We start from the raw sequence: 25929 nt of genomic DNA on the forward strand, positions 1-25929 counted from the left end.
TTAACATTGGCTGCGCCTCATATAGCAGGGATAACTTTACGCCGGACGTAAGCCTTACGTAAACGGCATAGCGGGCGCAAGTACGTTTGTGAATCGGCGTATCTAGCTCATTTACATATTTTACGCGTAAATCTACGGAAGCGCCCCTAGCGGCCAGCGTAAATATGCATCCTAGATACGATGGCGTAGTAAGACTTACGTCGGTCGGAAGAAGCAGAAATTCAGGCGTATCTTGTTCCCTGAATAGCGTGCATAGATACGACGGCGCATCTTTTAACTTACACGGCGTATCAATAGATACGCCGACGTAAGCTGTTTCTAAATCTAGCTCTATAACTTTTGCGCAAACCAATACATATACGCTTATTGTTATTTTTTTTACTAAAGACATGTGGCTGAATACATTTTGGCCTAAATATATGACTAAAATTGAGTTTATTAGATTTTTCTTATAACAAAAAATAGAAAATATATATTTTTTAAAAAAAATTCGGTCTTTTTCTGTTTATATCACAAAAAAAATTAATTGCAGAGGCACTCAAATACCATCAAAAGAAAGCTCTATTTGTTGGGAAAAAAGGACACAAATTTCGTTTGGGTACAACATTGCATGACCGCGCAATTACCAGTTAAAACCCAAAAAATGGCCTGGTCATTGACCAGCCAAATTGTCTGGGCTCAAGTGGTTAATCATACTATTAATGTTTATGTCCTAAGAAAGGGCCCAGCTCTGTGTACAGCTCCTCATATTATGACATACAGAGAAGAAATGTGATGGTGATCAGTATGCTGTACTGTACACACAATAGAGACCATACTGGGATGTAATGTGGTCAGGGCTCCCTGTGTTATTGTCCTCCCTCGCCCTGCCTCCTCCTCCAGACACAGAGCTCCTCACACATGTGAGCCACTGAAACGTCAAAACAATCCCCGGCCTGTCATCTCTCCTAACCTAAAGCTGTCTTCATTTGTCGCCGAGGCGGCGCCATTTTGCTGTGGATTAACCATTCAAATCAATAGCCCTTGGTAGTCACCAAAATGGCGCAGAGCGGCGCCTGAGGCGGAGATGGTGTGGGAGAGAGTTGGCGCTCTATGCTCCCAATGCCTGTGTTGTCGGTAGGTGGGGTGTGATGACATCATGGTGCGGTGGGTGACAAGTGGGATGACGTCATTCCCGGATGTTCCCCGGACAGAGGAGGCTCGGGACATGGAGGAGGAAGAGGAGCGGGAGGTGGTGCGGGTCCGGGTCAGGGTGAGTCCGGCTCATGTGACTGGGCGCTGTATACAACTGGACCCCCCTCCCCCCCAATATACACATCTCCACCCATAATCTGTATCCCCTGTGTATTGTATACTCTCCTATATACTATGTACACATCTCCACCCATGATATATCACCCCTGTGTATTGTATACCCTCCTATACACTGTGTACACATCTCCACCCATAATATATCACCCCTGTGTATTGTATACCCTCCTATATACTGTGTACACATCTCCACCCATAATATATCACCCCTGTGTATTGTATACCCTCCTATATACTATGTACACATCTCCACCCATAATATATCACCCATGTACATAGTATACCCTCCTATATACTGTGTACACATCTCCACCCATAATATACCACCCCTGTGTATTGTATACCCTCCTATATACTGTGTACACATCTCCACCCATAATATATCACCCCTGTGTTTTGTATACCCTCCTATACACTGTGTACACATCTCCACCCATAATATATCACCTCTGTACATGGTATACCCTCCTATATACTGTGTACACATCTCCACCCATAATATATCACCCCTGTGTATTGTATACCCTCCTATATACTGTGTACACATCTCCACCTATAATATATCACCTCTGTACATAGTATACCCACCTATATACTATGTACACCTCTCCACCCATAATATATCACCCCTGTGTATTGTATACCCTCCTGTATACTGTGTACACATCTCCACCCATAATATATCACCCTTGTGTATTGTATACCCTCCTATATACTGTGTACACATCTCCACCCATAATATATCACCCCTGTACATAGTATACCCTCCTATATACTGTGTACACATCTCCACCCATAATATATCACCCCTGTACATTGTATACCCTCCTATATACTGTGTACACATCTCCACCCATAATATATCACCCCTGTATGTTATATATCCTCTTAATTACACATCTCCACCCATAATCTGTATCCCCTGTGTATTGTATACTCTCCTATATACACATCTCCACCCATAATATATCACCCTTGTACATAGTATACCCTCCTATACACTGTGTACACATCTCCACCCATAATCTGTATCCCCTGTGTATTGTATACTCTCCTATATACACATCTCCACCCATGATATATCACCCCTGTACATAGTATACCCTCCTATACACTGTGTACACATCTCCACCCATAATATATCACCACTGTGTATTGTATACATTCCTATATACTGTGTACACATCTCCACCCATAATATATCACCCCTGTATGTTATATACCCTCTTATATACACATCTCCACCCATAATATATCACCACTGTGTATTGTATACCCTCCTATATACTGTGTACACATCTCCACCCATAATATATCACCTCTGTACATGGTATACCCTCCTATATACTGTGTACACATCTCCACCCATAATATATCACCCCTGTGTTTTGTATACCCTCCTATACACTGTGTACACATCTCCACCCATAATATATCACCTCTGTACATGGTATACCCTCCTATATACTGTGTACACATCTCCACCCATAATATATCACCCCTGTGTATTGTATACCCTCCTATATACTGTGTACACATCTCCACCTATAATATATCACCTCTGTACATAGTATACCCACCTATATACTATGTACACCTCTCCACCCATAATATATCACCCCTGTGTATTGTATACCCTCCTGTATACTGTGTACACATCTCCACCCATAATATATCACCCTTGTGTATTGTATACCCTCCTATATACTGTGTACACATCTCCACCCATAATATATCACCCCTGTACATAGTATACCCTCCTATATACTGTGTACACATCTCCACCCATAATATATCACCCCTGTATGTTATATATCCTCTTAATTACACATCTCCACCCATAATCTGTATCCCCTGTGTATTGTATACTCTCCTATATACACATCTCCACCCATAATATATCACCCTTGTACATAGTATACCCTCCTATACACTGTGTACACATCTCCACCCATAATCTGTATCCCCTGTGTATTGTATACTCTCCTATATACACATCTCCACCCATGATATATCACCCCTGTACATAGTATACCCTCCTATACACTGTGTACACATCTCCACCCATAATATATCACCACTGTGTATTGTATACATTCCTATATACTGTGTACACATCTCCACCCATAATATATCACCCCTGTATGTTATATACCCTCTTATATACACATCTCCACCCATAATATATCACCACTGTGTATTGTATACCCTCCTATATACTGTGTACACATCTCCACCCATAATATATCACCCCTGTGTATTGCATACCCTCCTATATACTATGTACACATCTCCACCTATAATATATCACCCCTGTATGTTATATACCCTCTTATATACACATCTCCACCCATAATATATCACCCCTGTGTATTGTATACCCTCCTATATACTGTGTACACATCTCCACCCATAATGTATCACCCCTGTACATAGTATACCCTTCTATACACTGTGTACACATCTCCACCCATAATATATCACCTCTGTACATAGTATACCCTCCTATACACTGTGTACACATCTCCACCCATAATATATCACCTCTGTACATAGTATACCCTCCTATACACTGTGTACACATCTCCACCCATAATATATCACCCCTGTGTATTGTATACCCTCCTATACACTGTGTACACATCTCCACCCATAATATATCACTTCTGTATACTGTGTACACATCTCCACCCATAATATGTCACCCCTGTGTTTTGTATACCCTCCTGTATACTGTGTATACCCTCCTATATACTGTGTACACCTCTCCACCCATAATATATCACCTCTGTACATAGTATACCCTCCTATATACTGTGTACACATGTCCACTCCTGTACGTTATATACCCTCTTATATACACATCTCCACCCATAATATATCACCCCTGTGTTTTGTATACCCTCCTATATACTATGTACACATCTCCACCCATAATATATCACCCCTGTGTATTGTATACCCTCCTATATACAGTGTACACATCTCCACCCATAATCTGTATCCCCTGTGTATTATATACCCTCCTATATACTGTGTACACCTCTCCACCCATAATATATCACCCCGTATATTATTTACCCTCCTATATACTGTGTACACATCTCCACCCATAATACAACACCCCTGTGTATTGTATACCCTCCTATATACTGTGTACACATCTCCACCCATAATATATCCCCCTGTGTATTATACACCCTCCTATATACTGTGTACACATCTCCACCCATAATATATCCCCCTGTGTACTGTATAACCTCCTATACACCGTGTACACATCTCCACCCATAATATATCACCTCTGTATATTGTATACCCTCCTATATACTGTGTACACCCATAATATATCACCCCTGTACATTGTATACACTGTGGACACCTCGCCACTCATAATATATCACCCCTTTATACTCTCTTTTTATATACTGTGTACACATCTCCACCCATAATTTATCACCCCTGTGTATTGTGTACACAGTATATAGGAGAGTATACATCTCCACCCATAATATAACACCCCGCACACCTGGCTATATACTGTGTACACATCTCCACCTATAATATATCACCCCTGTACATTGGATACCCTCCTATATACTGTGTACACATCTCCACCTATAATATATCACCCCGTACATTGGATACCCTCCTATATACTGTGTACACATCTCCACCTATAATATATCACCCCATACATTGTATACCCAACTATATACTGTGTACACATCTCCACCCATAATATATTGGAGAGAGACCAGCTGTCAGAACTGAGCGGTGATGTCGGGGTGGGAAGGACTCAGCATCTATCAAACACCAGACAATAATTGAGCTGCTTAAGAAAGGGGGCGGGGCCACATACACAGCGATTTGCCCAGATCCCATCCCATTGGCTGGTGTTTGATGGCTGCTGGGTCCCACCCACCCCCTGACATCAACGCTCAATTTTGACAGCTCCTCTCACTCTCTGTTACATGTCAGTTTTACACACTCAGCGGCTCTGGCAAGTGCCGTGCTGCTCTGCCAACGGAGAAGGGAGGAGGAATACTTGTGGGCACGGTGTAGTCAGTGGTAAATATCGGCCTAATTTGGATATTAATCGGCCAATGTTGATTTCTCAAAAATTGCCATACATCGGTCGACCTCTGATCTCTACCCTGTAGATTTGACAACCATTCTTACCTTCATGGAAATCGAGGATGTAACCGAACTCCTGAAACCGAAGATGGGATTATAGAATTGGAACAACTTTTACACATCCAATCCAATCAACATATCCAAATTCCATGGTGATTGGATTAAAGGGCTAGTTCATCTTTACAAAAATCCCTGTGCCCCTGGACCTCATTGTACTTACCTCCAGCAAAGCTAAACTGTCGCTGTAGCGTCTTGTACACTAAGCCTAATGACAACAATCAATTGCTGCTTTACACTAGTGTGTAAGACTTGTGCTTAGGTCTGTCAGGAGTCAGCTACTGAGGGTGTCTCAGATGGTTCCAGACACACATACGTGATCTCCCACTCAGGGAGATGCAACAACATCTAAGATCATTGATCGATCAGAAGATACAGAAGCTCAAAAGGGGAACTCCGGAACCCACATGTCAAGGCTTGAGGGCTGTAGGCCTAAACAAAGCCCCCTTTTCTACATGAATCAATGTCCATAGACATTTTAAAGTAATTAAGAATTTCAAAAAGAAAGGACACCCTTTTTAGGACCTAGGCCAGGGGTGCCCAACCAGTGGCCCTCGACCTCCTGCTCTGGGATGGCAGGTTGGCAAGCCCAGATCACGGGTTGATGACCCGCCATCCCAGAGCAGCAGTTTTGTGAATGACGCCCCTGGTAGAGGAAGCAAGTGGCTGCAGAGCCATATAAGCCAATGCTTCCTGTATAGTGCTCCTGTCATAGGCGGAGTGATGCCAAATGCACTCCGCCTGGGACAGCAACAGCTGGCGATACCTGAATAAAAGACTGTTATTAAAGGTAAATTTACTTCTAAATTCACAGTATATATGGGCATATCTGTCCTGCAGTGGTTACTGTGCTGCTTGTAAACTGATCTGCAGGTGCAGTGCAGCTGTGGGTTACCTGCACTGAGCTATAGACTTCTATTATTACCTGTGGGTTTGTTGCGCCTTCAGAAAGTGTGCCACACCTGCAGAATATAATAAGTTTACGGAAAAGTGCAGCTAACCCGCAGAAAATTCACAGGTGCACTGCGCTGCGCCCGTGGTTTGGGCAAATCGCAGCGCATCAGTGTGAAAGCAGCCTTGGGCCTCTTTCACATGATCGGTCCGACCCGATTAGACTTGCTATTCACCTCTATGGAGCAACAGATGTAAACGGACTTGTGTCTGTGTACACCTGTCTACCTAAAAAAAAATAGAAAGGGATCTGCCCCCCTTCCGTCTGGGTGCATCGGATTGGATCAGAGGGCCCATAGAGTAAAGTGGGCTGTGTCTGTGGACTTGGACCTGTTATCCTCCTGCTCTGCCCATTGTGGCCCACGACCAGTTACCAATTTGCTTAAGTGGCCCTCGCTCTTCAAAAGGTTGGGCACCCCTGACCTAGGCACGGCGGTTCCTATCTATGTTCAGGATGTATTCAATGCTTTCTTTCCATCAAGGGGGGTGCGGTTAGTCTGAGCACCAATCCAAAGAGAGAGGACACTTTTTTCAGGACCTCAATGCTGCGGTTTCTATCCTTCTTCCTATCAAGGGGGGTGCGTTTGTACATCTCAATACTGGCTAATCATTCTGCATATGAAATAATTGTTCCTGTTTTCCTGCCTTGATGATTTATGTCATGGTACAGTATGTCCCTGTAATCCCATCTATGTGGGGAAAACCACACAAAAGAATAAAAAAAATTGCTGTTTGATCCAGGAGTGACCGCATAATCTTGTTTCCTCCAGACATTCCACCCAATTGGGACATAAAGATAGTGCAGGGATCTTCAAACTATGGTCCTCCAATTGTTGCGGTACTACACATCCCATGAGGCATTGTAAAACTCTGACATTCAGACGTGACTAGGGCATGATGGGAATTGTAGTTTGTGAACAACTGGAGGGCTATAGTTTGAAGACCCCTGGGATAGTGGATCTCAGGTTCATAATTGATGAAATGCCCAGATCTAGGAAAGGTGGTGACAGACCTTTGTCACTTAGGAATGAATCGAATAAAGATTTCAGTTTTATTTATTAATAATGTTTTTATTGGTAATGTTTTGATGATAAGATCTTACTAGAGTCTTTTCAATAGACATGTTGTGGTTTAGATCAGTGGTCTCCAAACTGCGGCCAGAGGGCCAGATGTGGCCTTTTGCTTGCCTTTATGTGGCCCTTGGTGCACTATTCCCCCCCACTGACGCCAACAATGGGGCAACATTTCTGATACTGACACCAGCAATGGAGCACTATTTATTCCCATGGACACCAGAATGCAGGGGTTGACAAATTTGCTTGGAATCTAGGAGCCAGCTAAAAAAGTTAGGAGCCAGAAAACGCACCCCGTCCCGACGAGCTTGCGCGCAGAAGCGAACACATACGTGAGCAGCACCCGCATATGTAAACGGTGTTCAAACCACACGTGAGGTATCGCCGCGATTGGTAGAGCGAGAGCAATAATTCTACCCTAGACCTCCTCTGTACTCAAAACATGCAACCTGTAGAATTTTTTAAACAACGCCTATGGAGATTTTAAAGGGTAAAAGTTTGTCGCCATTCCACGAGTGGACGTAATTTTGAAGCGTGACATGTTGGGTATCAATTTACTCGGCGTAACATTATCTTTCATAATATAAAAAAAAAATGGGGATAACTTTACTGTTTTTTAATTAAAAAAAGTAATTTTTTCCCAAAAAAGTGCGCTTGTAAGACCGCTGCGCAAATACGGCGTGACAGAAAGTATTGCAACGATCGCCATTTTATTCCCTAGGGTGTTAGGATAAAAAATATATAATGTTTGGGGGTTCTAATTAGAGGGAAGAAGATGGCAGTGAAAAATTACATTAGAATTAACTGTTTAACTTGTAATGCTTAACTTTAATACCAACGGCCACCACCAGATGGCGCCAGCTTACACATCTGGTGGTAATAACTTGTAATACCAACGGCTCACCACCAGATGGCGCCAGCTCACAAAGCCCCCTCTTCCAAGCCAAGTCGCCAGGACCCTATTTCTAGTTGCCCTGGCGACCGGGATTTGTCGAGCCCTGCCAGGATGTGTTCTGGTAACAATGATGGGGCACTATTCCTCCTACTGACACCAATGATGGGACACTGTTTACTCCCACTGACGCCATGATGCTTTCTACTCCTATTATCCACAGTCGGGCCCCCTAAAGTCTGAATGACAGTAAACTGCCCCTTTTTGTTTAGAACAGGGATCTCCAAACATTTTAAACAAAGGGCCGGTTCATTGTCCTCCAGACTTTAGGAGGGCTGGATTGTGGCCAGCAGGAGTAGAAATTCTAGCACCAGTGGGAGTATACATCACCACATTTGGTATTGGGGGGGCTCCACTGTTGGTATCCTAGGGAAGAATAGAGCCCTCATTATTTGAGTCGGTGGAAGAAATGGTGCTTCATTTTTGGTGTCAGATGGCAAAATAGCATATTGTATTATCAGTGGGAGGAATAGTGCCCCAAGGGCCGGGTAAAGACAAAAGGCAAGCAAAGGGCCACATCTGGCCCTTGGTCCGCAGTTTGGACACACTTGAGAATAATATCCTCTGTTACATTCGATCCTGGTCCTTTCTGGAATTGAATTGTGTGTACAGCGGTGTTTGGAGCCCACTTGATCGGTTAAAGCTATAAGATATTGGTGCTGGTGTGTGGCTTCCCTGTTTGGACACTTGTACAGTATGTACAATTCTTGTTTCCCTGGAGTACCACTATCATTTCTGCTTTCTGATGTTTCCTGCATTTTAAATATTTATGTTTTGCCTGGCTTTTGTTTCCCTTTTTTTCCCCTATAGAAATGCGAAGGTGTCCTGCAGCCAGAGTCCCGATCATTTGCCGTGGACCCCCAGATCACCTCCCTGGATGTTCTTCAGCATATTTTGACCCGGGCCTTTGATTTAAATGGGTGAGTGCATCATTGTTGACCATGTGACCTTCTGAATCTAACTCTACACTGAACTATTGTGTAACATGTTAGATGTTAGTCAGATCTCACATTTTAAGAGGTTTTAATTTACAGAAAAGTTTAATCTTAAAGTGATTGTAAACCTCAGCTATGAAGTATGAAGAAAGCATATCCATCTATAGTGTGTGCTTGTCTCAAAGGGGTTGAGTGCAAAATCTGGTGTATCTGTGCATGGTAGCCAATCGGCTTTTAACTTCAGCTTGTTCAATTTAAGCTATGACTAAAAAAACTGATAGCCGATCGGTTTCTATGTAGAGCTGCGCCAGATTTTGCACTCTCCAGGTTAAGTAAATCAACCCCTAATGCCTTGTACACACGATCGGATTTTCCAATGAAAAAAGTCATTAAGTGTCACTCTTTCAAACTTGCCTTGTTTATCTCTGCAAATGCTGGTCAATTTTTCATTGATCATAATCCAGGATATTTTATGTTTCACCAATGTAACCTCAATCACGGTTGATTTCCACGCTCGCACTATGGTTATTTTAGCTGCCAGAAAGATGAAAAATGTAAGTGTTCGAAGATGTCTGCGGATGTCTTCCGACAGGTCAGTCAACGGCGCTGTTTTTGGCGCCTCTGAGGATGTTCTGTCCCGTCTTAAACTGATGTTTTAAATCAACCTTTTTGTTAACTAGTTATATAATATTTTTATTTTATAAATAAATATTTACTACAGTGGGCACCACACATGATAATGTTGTGGAGTATTGTGGGTTTTCTAAACAGAGAGCAGTAGGAGCTGTTTGCTATCAGACTCTCTCTCTCTTATTGTTGGTCTGTTTGGAACTGTACAGGGAAACAAAGCATGTAAATTAATTATTCTTTTGTGCATTCAACTTTTGTAATCTAATCTTCAGTAATTGACCTCTCATGACATCAGATAAACTTACCCAGGAAAAAATAGGAGCACTGACTGCTAACTGAAATATGTACATATGGAATATTTACATGCCAAAACAATATACTTAAAGGTTTGTTTTTTATTTTCTAAATAGGTTCCTTTTAAGCTAGTGCATTGTTGGTTCACGAACATTTTCCTTCAAATTTCCCTTCTAAATTTTTTTTTCCTTGTTTTCTTTGTCTGAATTTCTCATATCCTGTTTCTCCTCGGTAAGCTGTTCTGGCTGACTAACCCCCATGGATGATGGTGGAAAGCTTACTGAGGAGAAACAGGAAATGAGAAATTCAGACAAAGAAAAAAAAACATTTAGAAGGGAAATTGAAGGAAAAGGTAAGTGAACCAACAATGCACTAGCTTAAAGAAACCTATTTAGAAAAAAAAAAAAACATTACAACCCCTTAAGTCCTGGATGTAGTTTTTATACAAACTTGCTATACATTCACTTCAGTGGAGTGGAAAGCAATATTGTGCTGTCCGCTCATCTCTCCTGATCTGTTTCTCTGCAGGAAGAATTTTGGGATCAGTTACCTTGGCCGTGACAAGCAGGGACATGAAAACTACCTGTCACTCATGTCTGATTGGGACCTGGGAGCGGCATTCGCCAGCGCCTCTAAACCATACCTACAGCTGAAGCTGGACATCAAGCCATCTGAAGACAGTAAGCATGTGGGCCTGGGTGGAGGTCAGGACTCCAAAAGAATAGTAGTGCTAGAAGAAGCTAGCCTTTTATGCAGGGGTGTAGATTAAAGGGTCAGTCAACCAAAAACAATATTTCAGTGGAAAGTTTCACTAGTTTATCTATCTCTTGAGGACTTTAAAGGTAAAATCTTCCTGCCATCGTTCCTGGGTTTTTACCCACCCATCTTGCCATCCCATTTTCTGCAACCGTGGGCATTCGCATACCTTATACTGTATTATCTAGTAGTACAAATTAAAAATCGAAAAGAGGACTTTATAATAACTGTCACAGCAGACATGCACAACTGGAGATGCCAACAAGGAGAGCCATTTACAAAGTATCTAAGATATACAAGTAACTGTTTAAGCCCTGATTCTTCAGCGCGCTTTCACAGATGCAGATCAGTGCTATTTGCACCTGCGACTTCATTTAACTGAAGTCTATGCAAGTCGCATCGAAATCCACAAAAATGGTGCAGGGACCTCTTTCAAAGTCGCTGTAACTTGAGTCGCAATGATTTAAACTGTTCCATTGCAGACTTGTCATGCAATTTTGAGCTGTCGAACCACATGACAAATCGCACCAGTGCGAACCAGGGCTAAAGACAATAAACAATTTGCATCTACCAGAAACTGAAATATAGGTATTTGGTGGAATGACCCTTGAACCTACCACTTGCCACACGGATCAGAGCAGGAGCCAGAAGGTGCTATTATATCGAGCCTGACCTAGCCCAAAACATTTCTAAGATGATGGTGCTGAAGTGTAAGGATATTGCAGTGCCTGCAAATACCTGTGTTAGTCTGGATTTTGACACCTCTGTCTCTGTGCAGCCTTTTGGATAAGAGGCCAGCGATGTACAGTGGATATAAACCCCTATTTAAAATGTCAGGTTTCTGTAATGTAGAAAAATGAGGCCAAGATATATAAATCATTTCAGAACTTTTTACACCTTTTTAATGTGATCTATAAACTGTATAACTCAATTGAAAAACAAACTGAATTCTTTAAGGGGGAAGCAAAAAGAATGTGGTTGCATAAGTGTGCACACCGCCTTATAACTGGGGATGTAGCTGTGTTCAGAATTAAGCAACTTACATTCAAACTCATGTTAAATAGGAGTCAGTACACACTGTCTTCATTTAATGTGCCTCTGATTAACCCCAAATAAAGTTCAGCTGTCCTAGTAGGTCTTTCCTGGCATTTTCTTAGTCGCATCCTACAGCAAAAGCCATGGTCCGCAGAGAGCATCCAAAGCATCAGAGGGATCTCATTGTTCAAAGATAGAAAGAATATGGGAGACTGGAAAAGGCTACAAAAGAATTTCCAAGGCATTGGATATACCATGGAACACAGTGAAGGCATCAAGTAGAGAAAATACGGCACAACAGTAACATTACCAAGAACTGGACGTCCCTCCAAAATATATGGGAAAAAAAGAGAAGAAAACTGGTCAGGGAGGCTGCCAAGAAGCCTATAGCAACATTAAAGAAGCTTTAGGAATATCTGAACAAGTACTGGCTGTGTGGTACATGTGACAACAATCTCCTGTATTCTTCACATGTCTGGGCTATGGGGTAGAGTGGCAAGATGGAAGACTTTTCTTACGAAGAAAAACATCCAAGCCCGGCTTAATTTTGCAAAAACGCATCTGAAGTCTCCCAAAAGCATGTTGGAAAATGTCTCATGGTCTGATGAAACCAAGGTTGAACTTTTTGGCGCAAAAACAACACTGCACATTACCAAGGAACATCGTACCCTCCGTGGGGCTGTTTTTCTTCAGCTGGAACAGGGGCCTTAGTCAAGGTAGAGGGAATTATGAACAGTTCCAAATACCAGTCAATATTGGTATAAAACCTTTGGGCTTCTGCTAGAAAGCTGAACATGAACTTCATCTTTCAGCATGACAGTGACCCAAAGCATACATCCAAAGGAATGGTTTCGACAGAAGATGATTCAAAGCTTTGGAATGGCTCAGCCAGAGCTCAGACCTGAATCCAAATGAGATGCCCTTGCAATCTGACTGATTTGGAGTGTTTTTGTAAAGAAGAGTAGGAAAATATTGCCAAGACAAGATGTGGCACCTTTCAGGGCGAGGGGTGCAGATACCCGGTACAGGTATTTGCACTCACTTCCAGGAATACAGAACTGCGGCAGCCACGTCCCTACCCACAGCCCCCGCTGTCTTCTGGGAAACGCTCTGTTCCCAGGAGAGAGTGCGGACCAGTGACGGCATGGCGCGCTACTCGCTCATGCGCAGTAGGGAACCGGGCAGCAAAGCCGCAAAGCTTCACTTCCCAATTCCCTAACCGAGGATGGCGGCGGGTTCAGCCGAGGGACGAGCGATTGCTCGTCCTGGGCTGACGACATCGCCAGGTAAGGTAAGGTAAGTGTCCATTTTTTAAAAGTCAGCAGCTGCAGTATTTGTAGCTGCTGGCTTTAAAAAAAATGGCGAAACCTCCGCTTTCAGGATGTGCACACGTATGCAACCATATTTATTTTATTTTTAATTTTTACTCCCCTCCACCTAAAAAATTTCAGTTTTTTTTTTGTACAGTTTATAGGTCACAATAAAGGGTGGAAAAAGTTCTGAAATGGATTTATCTTTGTCTAATTTTTTTACGTCCCAGAAACCTGACATTTTAACAAGGGTGTGTAGACTTTTTATATCTACTGTACACGGGGCTTTAAAGTGGAAGTCCATGCAAAAACTAAAATCGCTGCATCTATAGCCACCAACATTCTAACACTAACCTCTCTAGTAGAGCTGCACGATTAATCGTCAAGAATCGTTATAGCAATCTTTTTCCAGTTGCAATTCTTGACACAGCCTTTCACATTCTTTGACATGAAAATAATTTTTTGTCTGCACTTTGGTATGCAAAGAATTTCCTCTGCTCTCAGCCAAAAGTCAAAGTCTGGGCAATCTGCCAAGTCTGGGCAGCCTGCCAAGTTTTGAAAACATTCTTCATCAGTGGAACGTTAAGTCTAAACATTGTATCACATCAAAGGAATAAACTTCTGTGTGTAAATTAGGAACGTTTAACCACCTAAACACCAAACCTTTTTCTGACGGCTCTTTTCAAGTTAAAATCTTTTTTTTTTTTTTGCTAGAAAATTACTTAAAACCCCCAAACATTATATAATTTTTTAGTAGAGACCCTAGAGAATAAAATGGCGATTGTTGCAATATTTTATGTTGCACTGTATTTGCGCAGCAGTCTCTTTATAAATGCAATTTTTTTGAAAAAAATTACTTTAATGAATTAAAAAAAAAAATAGCCAGTAAAGTTAGCCCATTTTTTTTTTTTTTTTGTATAAATTTAAAAGATTTTACGCCGTGAGAATCGTGATCTTCAATCCAAGCAAAAAAAATCGTGATTTTCATTTTGGCCAGAATCGTACAGCTCTACTCTCTAGCCCTGAAAAGAAAAAACAAGTATACATACCTCTTCTACAGGCGATCTGACCTAATCTCCAGCGGCGTAAGCTCTCATCCCACACTGAGCTCTCAGCAGTGGCTTCGCTGTGTGGGCAGGGGCAGAGGACACATGCGTCAATAGAAGCCCCATAGTAACTCTATGGGTGACGTCACTTCCTATTCATTTCACAACCGTTGCCGGACGTGTACTCAGCAGAGCTTCCGCCTCTGGATATCAGGTTGGATCGCCTGCAGAAAAGGTATCTATACTATTTTTACCTTTACTGGGCTAGAGAGGTTAATGTTAGAATGTCGTGGCTATGGATGCAGGGATTTTAGTTTTTGCATGGACTTCCACTTTAACTTCTGCCAAATTCAAGTCTAAATCAGGCTCTGCCCCCCCCATTGGTTCTAAGGCCTTTCCTCTAACCTTCAACTATTAAATACCACAGCTTCAGCGGGCTGCAGAGGCTTTGGCTTTTGAAAGTAAAATACCAGAGGCAGGGCTTGGCAGTAGAAGGGATGTGACATGATTTTAGTGCTGTGTACAGCCTGGACCTAGTAACCAAAAGAGGCAAACAGGAATGTATGAACTTATTTGATCAAATAACTGGTTTTGCTACCTTTAGAAACGTTAAAGTCCAATTATCTTTAATGCGCTATTAAACCCAGAGGCAAGTATTTATTATATTGCAGCTTACCAATTTTTTGGCTCTTTTTTTCCCCTTTTTATTTTCATTTAGTTATTTGCTCACCAAGTCTGTTGTTTTTCAGCAGAACATGCTCTTTCAAATGTTTGAGTGTTCATACAACCCGTTTACCACTAACAGGTGTGATAACCATGATCAGCTTTTTATTCATGTAAAAGCTTTGTCCGAAAATGAAAAAAACTGTTGCTGTAACTGCTTGTGTAAATGCAGTGTGAGCTGGAGTTTAGCTTCAATTTCTGAGGGTATCTAAATTTGCTAGTCCAGTCAACACTCCCCTTCACTCAGACTGACAATGCTGCTATCCAAAGGTGCCCCCTGTGCTTCTTTATCCAGAGTACCGGGCATTCTAATACAGGAGGTGTGCTACTGGTCAGATCATCAAATAGAAACAGAGGAGGTAAAGCCTAAAAAAATAAAATGATGCAGCCACCACATCTAATGCTTCGTAGACACAACCAGTTTTCCTGGGAATCCCGGCGGGAAAAATGAGAACATGTTTTATTTTTCCCGGCGGTTTTTAAGCCGGCAGCCGCAGTGGAGCATACACACAGCCGGGTTTCCCAACCAACGCTCTTGTGGCAGTTTTCCTGTCGGGAAAACCGGCCGTGTATAGGGGGAAAAAGCTACCCAGCAGGTTCTCATTTTTTCGGCGGAAATTTTTATCGCCGGGAAAACCGATCGTGTGTACAAGGCATAAGAGTTGGTGAGCTGCAATATAATACTTTGGGTTTAATACTGCTTTAAGCTGCTAACATTTGCCAGTTTTGGTGGGATTTGACCTTTTAAATAATTTTATACTAAGTTCCTTCTTTTTATATACATTGGCCACCTGATGGGTATTAATGTCATTGTAGGTCCTCTCCTGGAGGACTGGGACATCATCAGCCCTAAAGATGTCATTGGAACCGACTTATTTCTTGTGGACAAGCGTTCATTCACGGCAGCTCTGCCCTTCACTCAGTCCTTACTAACCCAGGTGAGAGACAGCCCTGCACAATTGAGGAAGACCTCCACTTAAAATGTAAAGTGTAGCTCTAGTTTCTGAATACAGTGCTGGAGGTATTAGTCTATGTTCCACCCTCTCCGATAAAAGATGAACCTATTTGTTCTGGGGACTATTGTCACCAGGACAGAAAGTGATATGAAATCCAAAATTGTACGCCAGACCAAATGTGTGTAAAGAAGGGATTTTTCCTCATTTTGGAGCTATATCCTCTCACTTTCTCTCTTGGTGAATGCGGGGAAATCTCCCCATCAGGACACAGAGAAAAGAAAATTCCGGCAGAGTGTATACCTCTCCCCGCTGTATCCAGAACTATAAAAACAAAAATACCTTTTTGATATACAGGGTGGGCCATTTATATGGATACACCAAAAACAAAAATTGGATTCAATATGGCCGATTTCAAAATGGCCACCATGGTCACCACCCATCTTGAAAAGTTTCCCCCCTTACATATACTAATGTGCCACAAACAGGAAGTTAATATCGCCAACCATTCCCATTTTATTAAGGTGTATCCATATAAATGGCCCACCCGGGTGGATCCATATAAATGGCCCACCCTGTACTTCACCTTGGGGTGGAGAATTGTTAAAACTGCCTATGGAGCCATACTTGTTTTGTGTGTCATGGCTGTGTTGTGTATTGTAAACAGAGGCGGATCCTCTACTGGCTATACACACGTCTGCTTATAGTTATACACATGATTGCTGTCAGGATTGTGCATCAGTCTAGTCAATATTCCAATCGCACACATTCCTGGAGAGACGGCTCATAGGTAAGAGGTGGGTGCTGAGCAATCACCAGCTGGGCACTGGAACCATCAACCACATGAACATATTCACTAGCACACCATGGATCATAGATTACGTCCAAAAGTTTATTGCAAAGAAAGCATCACAAGAAGTGCAACGTTTCGAGGCCACCCGCCTGACGAAGAGGTCTTGCGTGGCCTCGAAAAGTTGCACTTCTTGTGATGCTTTTTTTGCAATAAACTTTTGGGCATAATCTACGATCCATGGTGTGCTGGCAAATATGTTCATGTCATTGTGCATCAGTCTCCTGGACAGCGAGATAAGCAGAGTATTAAAGGCTACCTGTCTGGATAGAATATGGAAGCTGCCCTTGCTGACTTTCGCAGGCTCTGTGTTTCATTTTGTTCCGAGCTTCATTGCTTCATGAATTGACCTGGAGCAAGTTTGTAGGTCAGTGGTCCCGACCATATTTCAGGTTAGTGACTCTTTAATCACTGAGGACCTTGGGCATAGGAAATACACAGAATAAACTTTGTTAAAGTTTATAAGGTGTATCTGCTACACCTGGCTCCTTTTCTTATTTCCATTTGTTTTTATTCAAAGTTTTTTAAGAAACATAAATATACTTCACATTACATTTCCATACAAAAAAGGATCACATTTTAAAATACAACAACATTACATAAACATAAATAACAGAAATAACAACAATAACATCCTGGGTCTATCCTACACCTCCTGATCTTTCATCTCTTTTTCCTTTCCCCTTTACCCTCTGGCCCCCACCTTCCATCTCTCTCTCTCCCCGGGGGGGAAGAAGAGAAAGGAGATTAAAAAAAAGGGGGGGAGGGAACTAAACCCACCCCCCTTCCCTAATCTAAAGTACTCCGTGCACATTTACCCCATATTCTATCTTTTACTATTTCCTGTGACTCTAAGTGTTACTATTTAAGGGACCCTGCTCCTTTTCTAATCGCTATTACCAATTCATGGCTGTCAAAATGACAGCCAAGACTTGCTGAGTGTCAGGCAGGCTGGGTTCTGTAAAATGACACATGCGTATAGTCTAATAAAATGTATTGTCAAGTTGTACTTGCTATATCAGGGCCGTCTTTAATATTGATTGGATCCTGGGCAAATATATTCTTGGGCCCTCCCAAATCCACCTATTAACTTTTTTGGGGCAGTCCAGGGCTCAAGAGGCGGCTGTTTTGGGCCCCACAGCAATGACTGAGCCTGGGGCAGCTGCCATTTGCCCTGTGTTAAAGATGGCCCTGGCTGAAAGAAATTACCTTTTAATCTGTGTGACATTATTTAAAGAAACCTTACAAGTAAAAAATACAATTTATGAATTATGTATTCCTGTTTTAATCTCTTGTTAACCACCCGTCAACACAAACCAGTCTTAAAGGATAAGTTCATCGTCGGGAACATGTTACAAGTTCCACCTGTTTTTGGGGTGGAAAATGTAACATGTTCCCAATTCTGCAGCCACTGCCCAATTTCCACCACCCCACCTCCATGTTACAGCAGTATAGGAAGAAGTTCACCGTACTAGCTGTCACTTTTTTAAATCGGCTCCGCCCACACAGCCGCGTCATTCATTCACAGCTCTGTGTGTGGAATAAACTACAAGCTCCAACATCCTGCGGGATAATATGAAATATGGTGTTGCACTGAGAATCGTGAGAGAACCATGATCTTTATTCTAAGCAAACAAATTGTGATTCTCATTTTGTCCAGAATCCTGCAGCTCTATTATGTACTGTCCTGTGTTCCAGGAAATAAAGGGAGATTGATTCATCTGGTCCACGTCAGGTCAGATACACACCCATAAATGAATTCTGAATAATTTTTTAGAAGGGTCTAAAACTGATGCCATCCACATAAGCTCAAAGACCGTTGACAAACAGTCTGTATAGGATACATTTTTTTCCCCTAATTTAGGCGACAAAAGTCGCTGTAAATTATTTTATTTTTTTGTAAGAGAATTATATAATAATATTATTATTTATTATTATTATACAGGGTTTTTATAGTGCCAACAGTTTGCACAGTGCTTTACAACATGAGGGCAAACAGTACAGTAACAATACAATTCAATACAGGAAGGATCAGAGGGCCCTGCTCTTTAGAGCTTACCATCTAGAACAGGGGTGTCCAAACTTTTTTCAAAGAGGGCCAGATTTGATGGAGTGAACATGCGTAAGGGCTGACCATTTTGCTGACATTCTTTGAACCATTAAAAAAGTGTGTTTGCCCGAGCAACTAATACACTGCCCAACAAGAATTCTCTTGCCTTTGTGGCTGTGTGTGGTGAAGAGATGAGCTTGGGCGTGTTAATTAGGAGGGAAGTTTCAAGAAAAAAAATGTAAATAAAGGACTGTGAAGCAAAATGAGGGCCATTGCCCATCAATGCAGCCCAATCAGTGCCCATCTGTAGCCTCGCCATTGCCATTGCCATGAATGCAGCCTTTCCATTGTAATGAATGCAGCCTCTCTATTGCCATAAATGCAGCCTGATCGATGCCCATCTGCAGCCTCAGAGGGGAGGGGGGGGCGGGACGAGCGCCAACAGATTACATACAGGAGAATCTCCTGTTTACACAGCAGCCTCTTTAATACAATGTCTCGCCTCCTATGATAGACAGAGGAGTCGTCCAATGGCAGCCCAGGAGATGAGACTTCCTTTTACAGATGCCGCCGGGTAAACAGGAGATTCTCCTGTATGTAATTTGACAGCACTCGTTCCTCGCCCCTCCCTATCCCCTCCGAGACAGCACCAATAAATACAGTATATATCCAAATTACCAGGGGGGCCACATTAAACTGGAAAGGGGGCCGCAATTGGCCCCCGGGCCAGACTTTGGACATGCCTGATCTAGAAGATGTAGTGTATCTAAATCCCAGACTACATTTCTAGTTTTGTATAGAGTGAGAACGTTTAAGGGTCTATGCACACGATTCACCCTATGCACTGATCAGTCACCTATACAGAAAAGGGGAAATGCAAAACTGTACAGTTGTCAACAAAACGGGTGGGTGAGGGAAATCAACGGGCCACAGACCCAAAATGAAAACATAAATAACAGTGGTTTTAACAAACCTCTTTGGTAAAAAAGTAAAGTTAAGAAAACTATTGGCTTTAGATTTTGTTTGAAAGGGTTTTCAGTTTTGTTTAGAATCAATGTGAGCGGGAAAACTATGAATATCACGTGTCTGATATCTGCTACTTTTATCTTAAAATTGTCTGTCTACACTGTGCAGACTAGACAGGTACACTTTAACAGAATTTTGCTTGTGATGCAGGTGGGTCGTACAATATCTCGTGTGCAACAGGCACTGAGCTGGACGTATGGTGAGGATGTGAAACCTTTTAAGCCCCCACTCAGTGATGTGGAGTTCCACACCTACCTGAACCATGAAGGACAGCTGACCCGTCCAGAAGAACTTCGCCTTCGCATCTACCATGGCGGTGTAGAGCCCTCCCTGAGAAAGGTGAGGAGAAGAGCGTTTATTAATGTTCATATTATGGCAGCCACGTTTTTCTAACTGCATGTGGTGGAAGATCTTTTAATGTATAGAAGAAAACCAAGCAACTTTGCAAATATAGCTTTTCTTGCCCTTTTTCCTGTGCTTTATGGTATCGTTAAAGGCCTAAGTCAGGGATATGCAATTAGCGTACCTCCAGCTGTTGCAGAACTACAAGTCCCATGAGGCATAGCAAGACTGACAGCCACAGGCATGACACCCAGAGGTAGAGGCATGATGGGACTTGTAGTTTTGCTGGAGGTCCGCTAATTGCATATCTCTGATCTAGAGGGAGCCCTGATGTCGTCTTGATGTTCTCGGCCCTCGTCTGGATACATGCAAGCTCTACAATGTAGCTAAACTTTGCAGGGGCTACTAGCAATTTTTTTAACCTTCAGTGACTACATGAATCTATTGCAGCTCACAAATCCTCATTGATGGTACCTGGCACTGAAGGTAAGGAATCTAACGTGTAGTAAAAGAAAGTGAGCCGCACATCAAAGCAAATCTGCTGTAGTGTTATGTGACAACCTCAGCCTGGGCTCCAACCACACCACGTCCCCATGTTTCGCTTCGTCCCTCGGTGGCCCATGCCCCAAGATTAAAGGGGTTGTAAAGGTAAATGTTTTTTCACCTTAACGCATCCTATGCATTAAGGTGAAAAAACATTCGACAGCACCGCGCCCAACATCCCCCAGCCCCTGCTTTTCTTACCTCACCCCTCGAAAGTCCCGCACTCATCCCCGTCATCCTCTTAGGTTCCCAGCTTGGCCGTTAATTGGCCAGGTTGGACAAATTGATAGCAGCGCGCCCGCAAGAGCTTTCCACCATGCAAGCTTGCTCGCATGAAGGTGGAAAGCTCTTGCAGAGGGGGAGCCATGACAGCCGCCGAGGGACCCAAAAAACGTGGATTGGGGCCACTGTGTGCAAAACGAGCCACACAGTGGAGGTAAGTATAACATGTTTGTTATTTAAAAAACATTTTTTTAATTTAGTGTCGTTTTTAAGCTCAGAGGGGTGGAGTCAAATGAGTTGGGGGTGTGGTCTGGTTGGAGCCCAGGCTAAGGTTGCCACATACCACATTACAGTAAGTTTGCTTTGATGTGCGGCTCATGGGACACTTCTTTTATTACAGGTGGGAGCTTGGAGCCCAGACAAGCTCCTTCCCGGCCGGCACTCAACGGTGGGCACTAGAGACTAGACTAGAACCCCTCAAAGCCTGAGCAGCTCATACAGATTTTCATTTGGTTCATAATAAATCAAATCGGTGCGTGGAGAATGTGACTTTCAAATTGTCAGTCTTTTTGGCCATTACAGTGCACCAAAGGAGAGGCTGAATGTAAATGGAGCAGTAGCCTAGGCTTCTGGTGACCGCTCTAAAAGTGGCAATAAACCATGTTAAAAAATGTAGCTGGGTCGCCTGCAGGTTAAGGCCATACTATCACACTGCATACTAGCACATCGTGGCAGACTTGCCTTTTGAATGGAGCTCTCCAGCAGCACTCTGTCACCATTGCCAGCACTTCATCTTCACCTGGTCTTCTAAATTTGTACTCTCCAGCCATTTGAATGTCTGGGCCACAAAGACATCACTCCTGTGCATTTGAGCCAGGAGTCGTGTTTGGTCTGTGCATTTAAAGCACACTGGGGGGGTGCTTTTAACCCTCAATAGCGGCTGAAAAAGGGTTAAAAGCAGCCATAAAGTGCCACTGCCGACGCGCTGGCAATTGATTTTAATGACGGGGGCTTTTAGGAGCAGTGTATTCACCGCTCCAAAGATGCAGCTTGCAGGACTTTTTTTTCCCACCCTGCAAGCGCACCACACTCAGGGTGGTAGGGGAGGAGTTTTTCCGGTGCTTTACAAGCGCCTTTAGCACCTGAAAAACACCTCGGTGTGAAAGTAGCCTTACAACTGCTTTACCTATAGCTTTATATAGTCAATTTTTCACGATTATTTTATTCTTGCTATTGCTTTCCCTAACCCCCCCATTTGTTGGTTGTGTTTTCTAAACTCAGTGCACACCTGCTTTTCTTTATATTAGTTAGGAAGGGGTAACCTCACCTTTGCCCTGTTCTAAACTTTGCTGCTTGGGAGCACTGCTGTTCACCTGTCCACCGAGAGCACATAATGCATTCTTATTGCATAGAAGGTTGACACAGCCAAGTAAATTAAGCACCCAGTGAATCTGGTACTGCTCGGTTTACATGCAACCTGTCCATGATTGCTCTGCAGACAGACTGACAGCAAGAAAATCCAAGTGAATATGTGTTAGAGAGGTGCATTGACTGGCTATTCTTTTTTTAATAAAGATTATAGCCAGCATCTTGTGGCTGTTTTAAAACCGTGTCCTGTAACCGTAAAAATGGTGGCTATTGTAGCAGTTCATTAAATTCTTAGTTTTTGCTTGGAGTTAGAATTAATCTTGATCTTCTGATATGTTTCCCATACCCTCTTTAGATTTGAAATTCCCTTTCCCTGTAGTTCCTGTATTGTTTTCTGTCTTCTCCAGGTCGTCTGGCGTTACTTGCTCAACGTGTATCCAGATGGGCTATCGGGACAGGAACGCATGGATTATATGAAGAATAAAACCCGGGAGTATTATCAGCTGAAGAGTGAGTGGCGAGAGAGGTACAGCCAGGAGGACCTTGAGTTTATTCAGGGTAATGTAATGAAAGATGTCCTCCGAACAGACCGCACTCACCCATATTACTCTGGTTCCGAGGATAACCCTCATCTACAGGCCCTGCACGACCTGCTTACCACCTATGCCGTTACCCACCCACAGGTGTCTTACTGCCAAGGTATGAGTGATATTGCATCACCTATTTTAGCGGTCATGGACAATGAAGCTCATGCCTTCATCTGCTTCTGTGGCATTATGAAGAGGCTCGAGGGCAACTTCCGCATGGATGGCGAGTGCATGTCCGTAAAGTTTTCCCATCTGAAACTTCTCTTGCGTTACTCTGACCCAGAATTTAACAACTACCTAATGTCGCGCGGTGCTGATGACCTCTTCTTCTGCTATCGTTGGCTTCTGCTAGAACTTAAAAGGGAGTTTGCCTTTGAGGATGCCTTGAGAATGCTAGAGGTCATGTGGAGCTCTTTGCCCCCAGATCCTCCAGAGAAAGAGGTGGAGCTGGTGGGACCCCCCTGTGCTCCAGGAGAGTATCGGAAAAACACGAGGAAAAGGCACATGATGAGGCCAGACCGTGGCCTGAGCCCAGAGGAGGAGGCAAATGAAGTGGTGGAGAAAGAAGTGGAGGAGGTGACAGTGACGGAAAGCAAAGAACCTGTTGCACTACAGGGATCTCCAGCATTGAGATGTTCTCTGTTGAAACAGGCGAGCTTCGGGGAGTTTAAGTGTTATGAGCAGAATGAAGCACGGTCAAGTTTTGAGACTGATGATCTAGCAAGTCCTACCTTGCAGGTCAGACAATCCACAGAGGAGGAGGATGAAGAACGGTTATGGGAACAGGAACCCCTCATAGGACCCCCCGATTCCCTTAGTGTCACCAAATCCATATCTGCTCTTTCTTTGACCTCTTGTTCCCCCACTTCACAGAGCTCGACATCTCTTGAAACTGCAGACCAAGCTGGTGAAACCTTTGCTGCTAAGCCTGAAAATGAGGTTGTGCCAGAAGCGGAACAAACTGTGGCTACTTCCCCGGCCCCTATCAGCCTTCCCCCACCACAGGAGTTTGGACGTGGAAATCCTTTTATGCTGTTTTTATGCCTTTCCATCTTGCTGGAACACCGCGAGCAGATCATGAAACAAAACATGGGTTACGACGAGCTGGCGATGCACTTTAACCGCCTGGTCAGGAGACACAACCTGAACCGTGTGCTGCACCGCGCCAAAGCTCTTTTTGCGGACTACCTACAGTCTAAGGTGTGGGATTCTGAGGAGGGAGATGAGGCCGCAGCAGAATCGCCTTCCACTTCCTGACCTTCTCCTCTGTCATTTCATAGCTGGATGGGTACCAATGTTTCCAGGCAGGGAACAATAATATGGTAAAAGGGATAGAACAAAGACTAATATGTACTCTGCAGACCAATATTTGCAAAGAAGTCCCTAGCATATATTGTATCACCATATTTTGAACAATGACATTTAGGAATGCAAATTTTTTTTTTTTCACTGGCTTAAATGGGATGAGCAGGTCTAATTTGTGAGCCTTGGCCAGAGCCAGTTGAACACTAATTTAACTTGTAGGCATTTTTGTTGTGCAACAAATACAGTTGAACATGTCACAGAAACAAATATGGTACTGCTATTTCTCTATGTTGATCGATGTCACATTTCACTGGGTCTACACACCAAAAAGTGACATTTCCATTCATGCTAATCATATAAGCAGTTTCATATTTGGACGTGCAAGGTATTTTTGTTTTGGGGATTTATCAAGGAATGTTGGCCTATATGGTCTGACGCCTGCGGTATGCTTCAGAGACATCTTATGAATAGGAAACTTTATTTATATTTTGAGTTTACACCAAGCATAAAATCATTTTAGGATGTAAGTACTATGGCAAACAAGCTAATTCAGAATGACATAAAGTAACATTCGAAGATCAGTAGTCCCCATCATCTTGGTTTATCAGTTGAGGACCCAGAAGGATGTTTTTTGACACTAAGGGCCTGGTATGTAAGCGTTTGTGTATCTCTGGTCTTGGTATTACAAATGTCATTGGTTGTGCTGGATTACATGCAAACCATATATTTTTGTGGCCGAAAAGCAGAGGTAACTTGACAGCTTATGTAGCAGAATTCTGTAGACCGAGTACTATTTTTAGAAACACGCAATAAAGTATGGTGCAAACACTTTAGCAGAGGTTTAAGAGATGGACACTAGAGGGAGCTAATGGATAAGCGTTTGGGTTTAGGTTGTAAGGCTTCTTTTTCTTAAAGTGAACTTGCGAGACAAAGCACCAGGTTCACCTTCACATCTTGTTATGTTTACGTTCCATTTGTTCCTCTGCCTCTCCATTCACCACTGAGAATGAAGAGGGATAGCAGGTACTTCTGAGGTACGAGGACCATGTGACTCCCTTTACCTTCTTTCAAGCCACAGTGCTTGTGTTTGGTGATTGGTCCCATGCAGTCACATGAGTGCAGGGATAGACTACTCGGCCTTGGTAAAGTTCTGGCTCTGAGCTTGCATGTTGTCTTTTTTTCACTGCCGGCGGTGGAGGGAACAACAGAAGGTTAAAGTATAACCAAAGGCAAACTTATATAGAGTGGTTAGGGGGTTCTAACCATGGTCAGGTATTGTTGTCTGCACCCTCCTTTAGGGAGATGTACTCTCTAAATGTCCTCATCACCAGTTTGCCAAGAATGAAGATGAGAATAAATCCAAAATTGAGTTGTCGCTAGAACAGAAATAAAGGGGACATCCCTCATATTGGAAAGATATCCTCTCACTTCCTGTTGAGTCTACAGGACAGGAAGGAAAGTCTACCTGATGAG

At 42.9% G+C, this 25929-nt stretch overlaps 1 protein-coding gene across 1 annotated transcript; it reads left to right on the forward strand.

Moving 5' to 3' along the window:
- Nucleotides 1-1097: 1097 nt before the first annotated feature.
- On the forward strand, nucleotides 1098-24723 carry TBC1D25 (TBC1 domain family member 25). Its single transcript, XM_040324520.1, has 6 exons — nucleotides 1098-1252; nucleotides 9292-9401; nucleotides 10869-11020; nucleotides 16027-16148; nucleotides 20240-20428; nucleotides 22972-24723. Exons 1-6 carry the CDS (start codon nucleotides 1139-1141, stop codon nucleotides 24406-24408), a joined length of 2124 nt encoding a protein of 707 aa, XP_040180454.1. The 5' UTR covers nucleotides 1098-1138; the 3' UTR covers nucleotides 24409-24723.
- The last annotated feature ends 1206 nt before the right edge of the window (nucleotides 24724-25929 follow it).

Source organism: Rana temporaria, chromosome 9, assembly GCF_905171775.1.
Source record: "Rana temporaria chromosome 9, aRanTem1.1, whole genome shotgun sequence".
Classification (NCBI taxonomy): domain Eukaryota; kingdom Metazoa; phylum Chordata; class Amphibia; order Anura; family Ranidae; genus Rana; species Rana temporaria.

Excerpts from the sequence above, each read along its gene's own strand:
- TBC1D25 (XM_040324520.1), top strand. The coding sequence starts at position 1,139 with ATGGTGCGGTGGGTGACAAGTGGGATGACGTCATTCCCGGATGTTCCC. Across the intron at positions 9,402-10,868 it reads CGGGCCTTTGATTTAAATGG|GAAGAATTTTGGGATCAGTT; the intron begins GTGAGTGCATCA and ends GTTTCTCTGCAG. Across the intron at positions 11,021-16,026 it reads CATCAAGCCATCTGAAGACA|GTCCTCTCCTGGAGGACTGG; the intron begins GTAAGCATGTGG and ends ATGTCATTGTAG.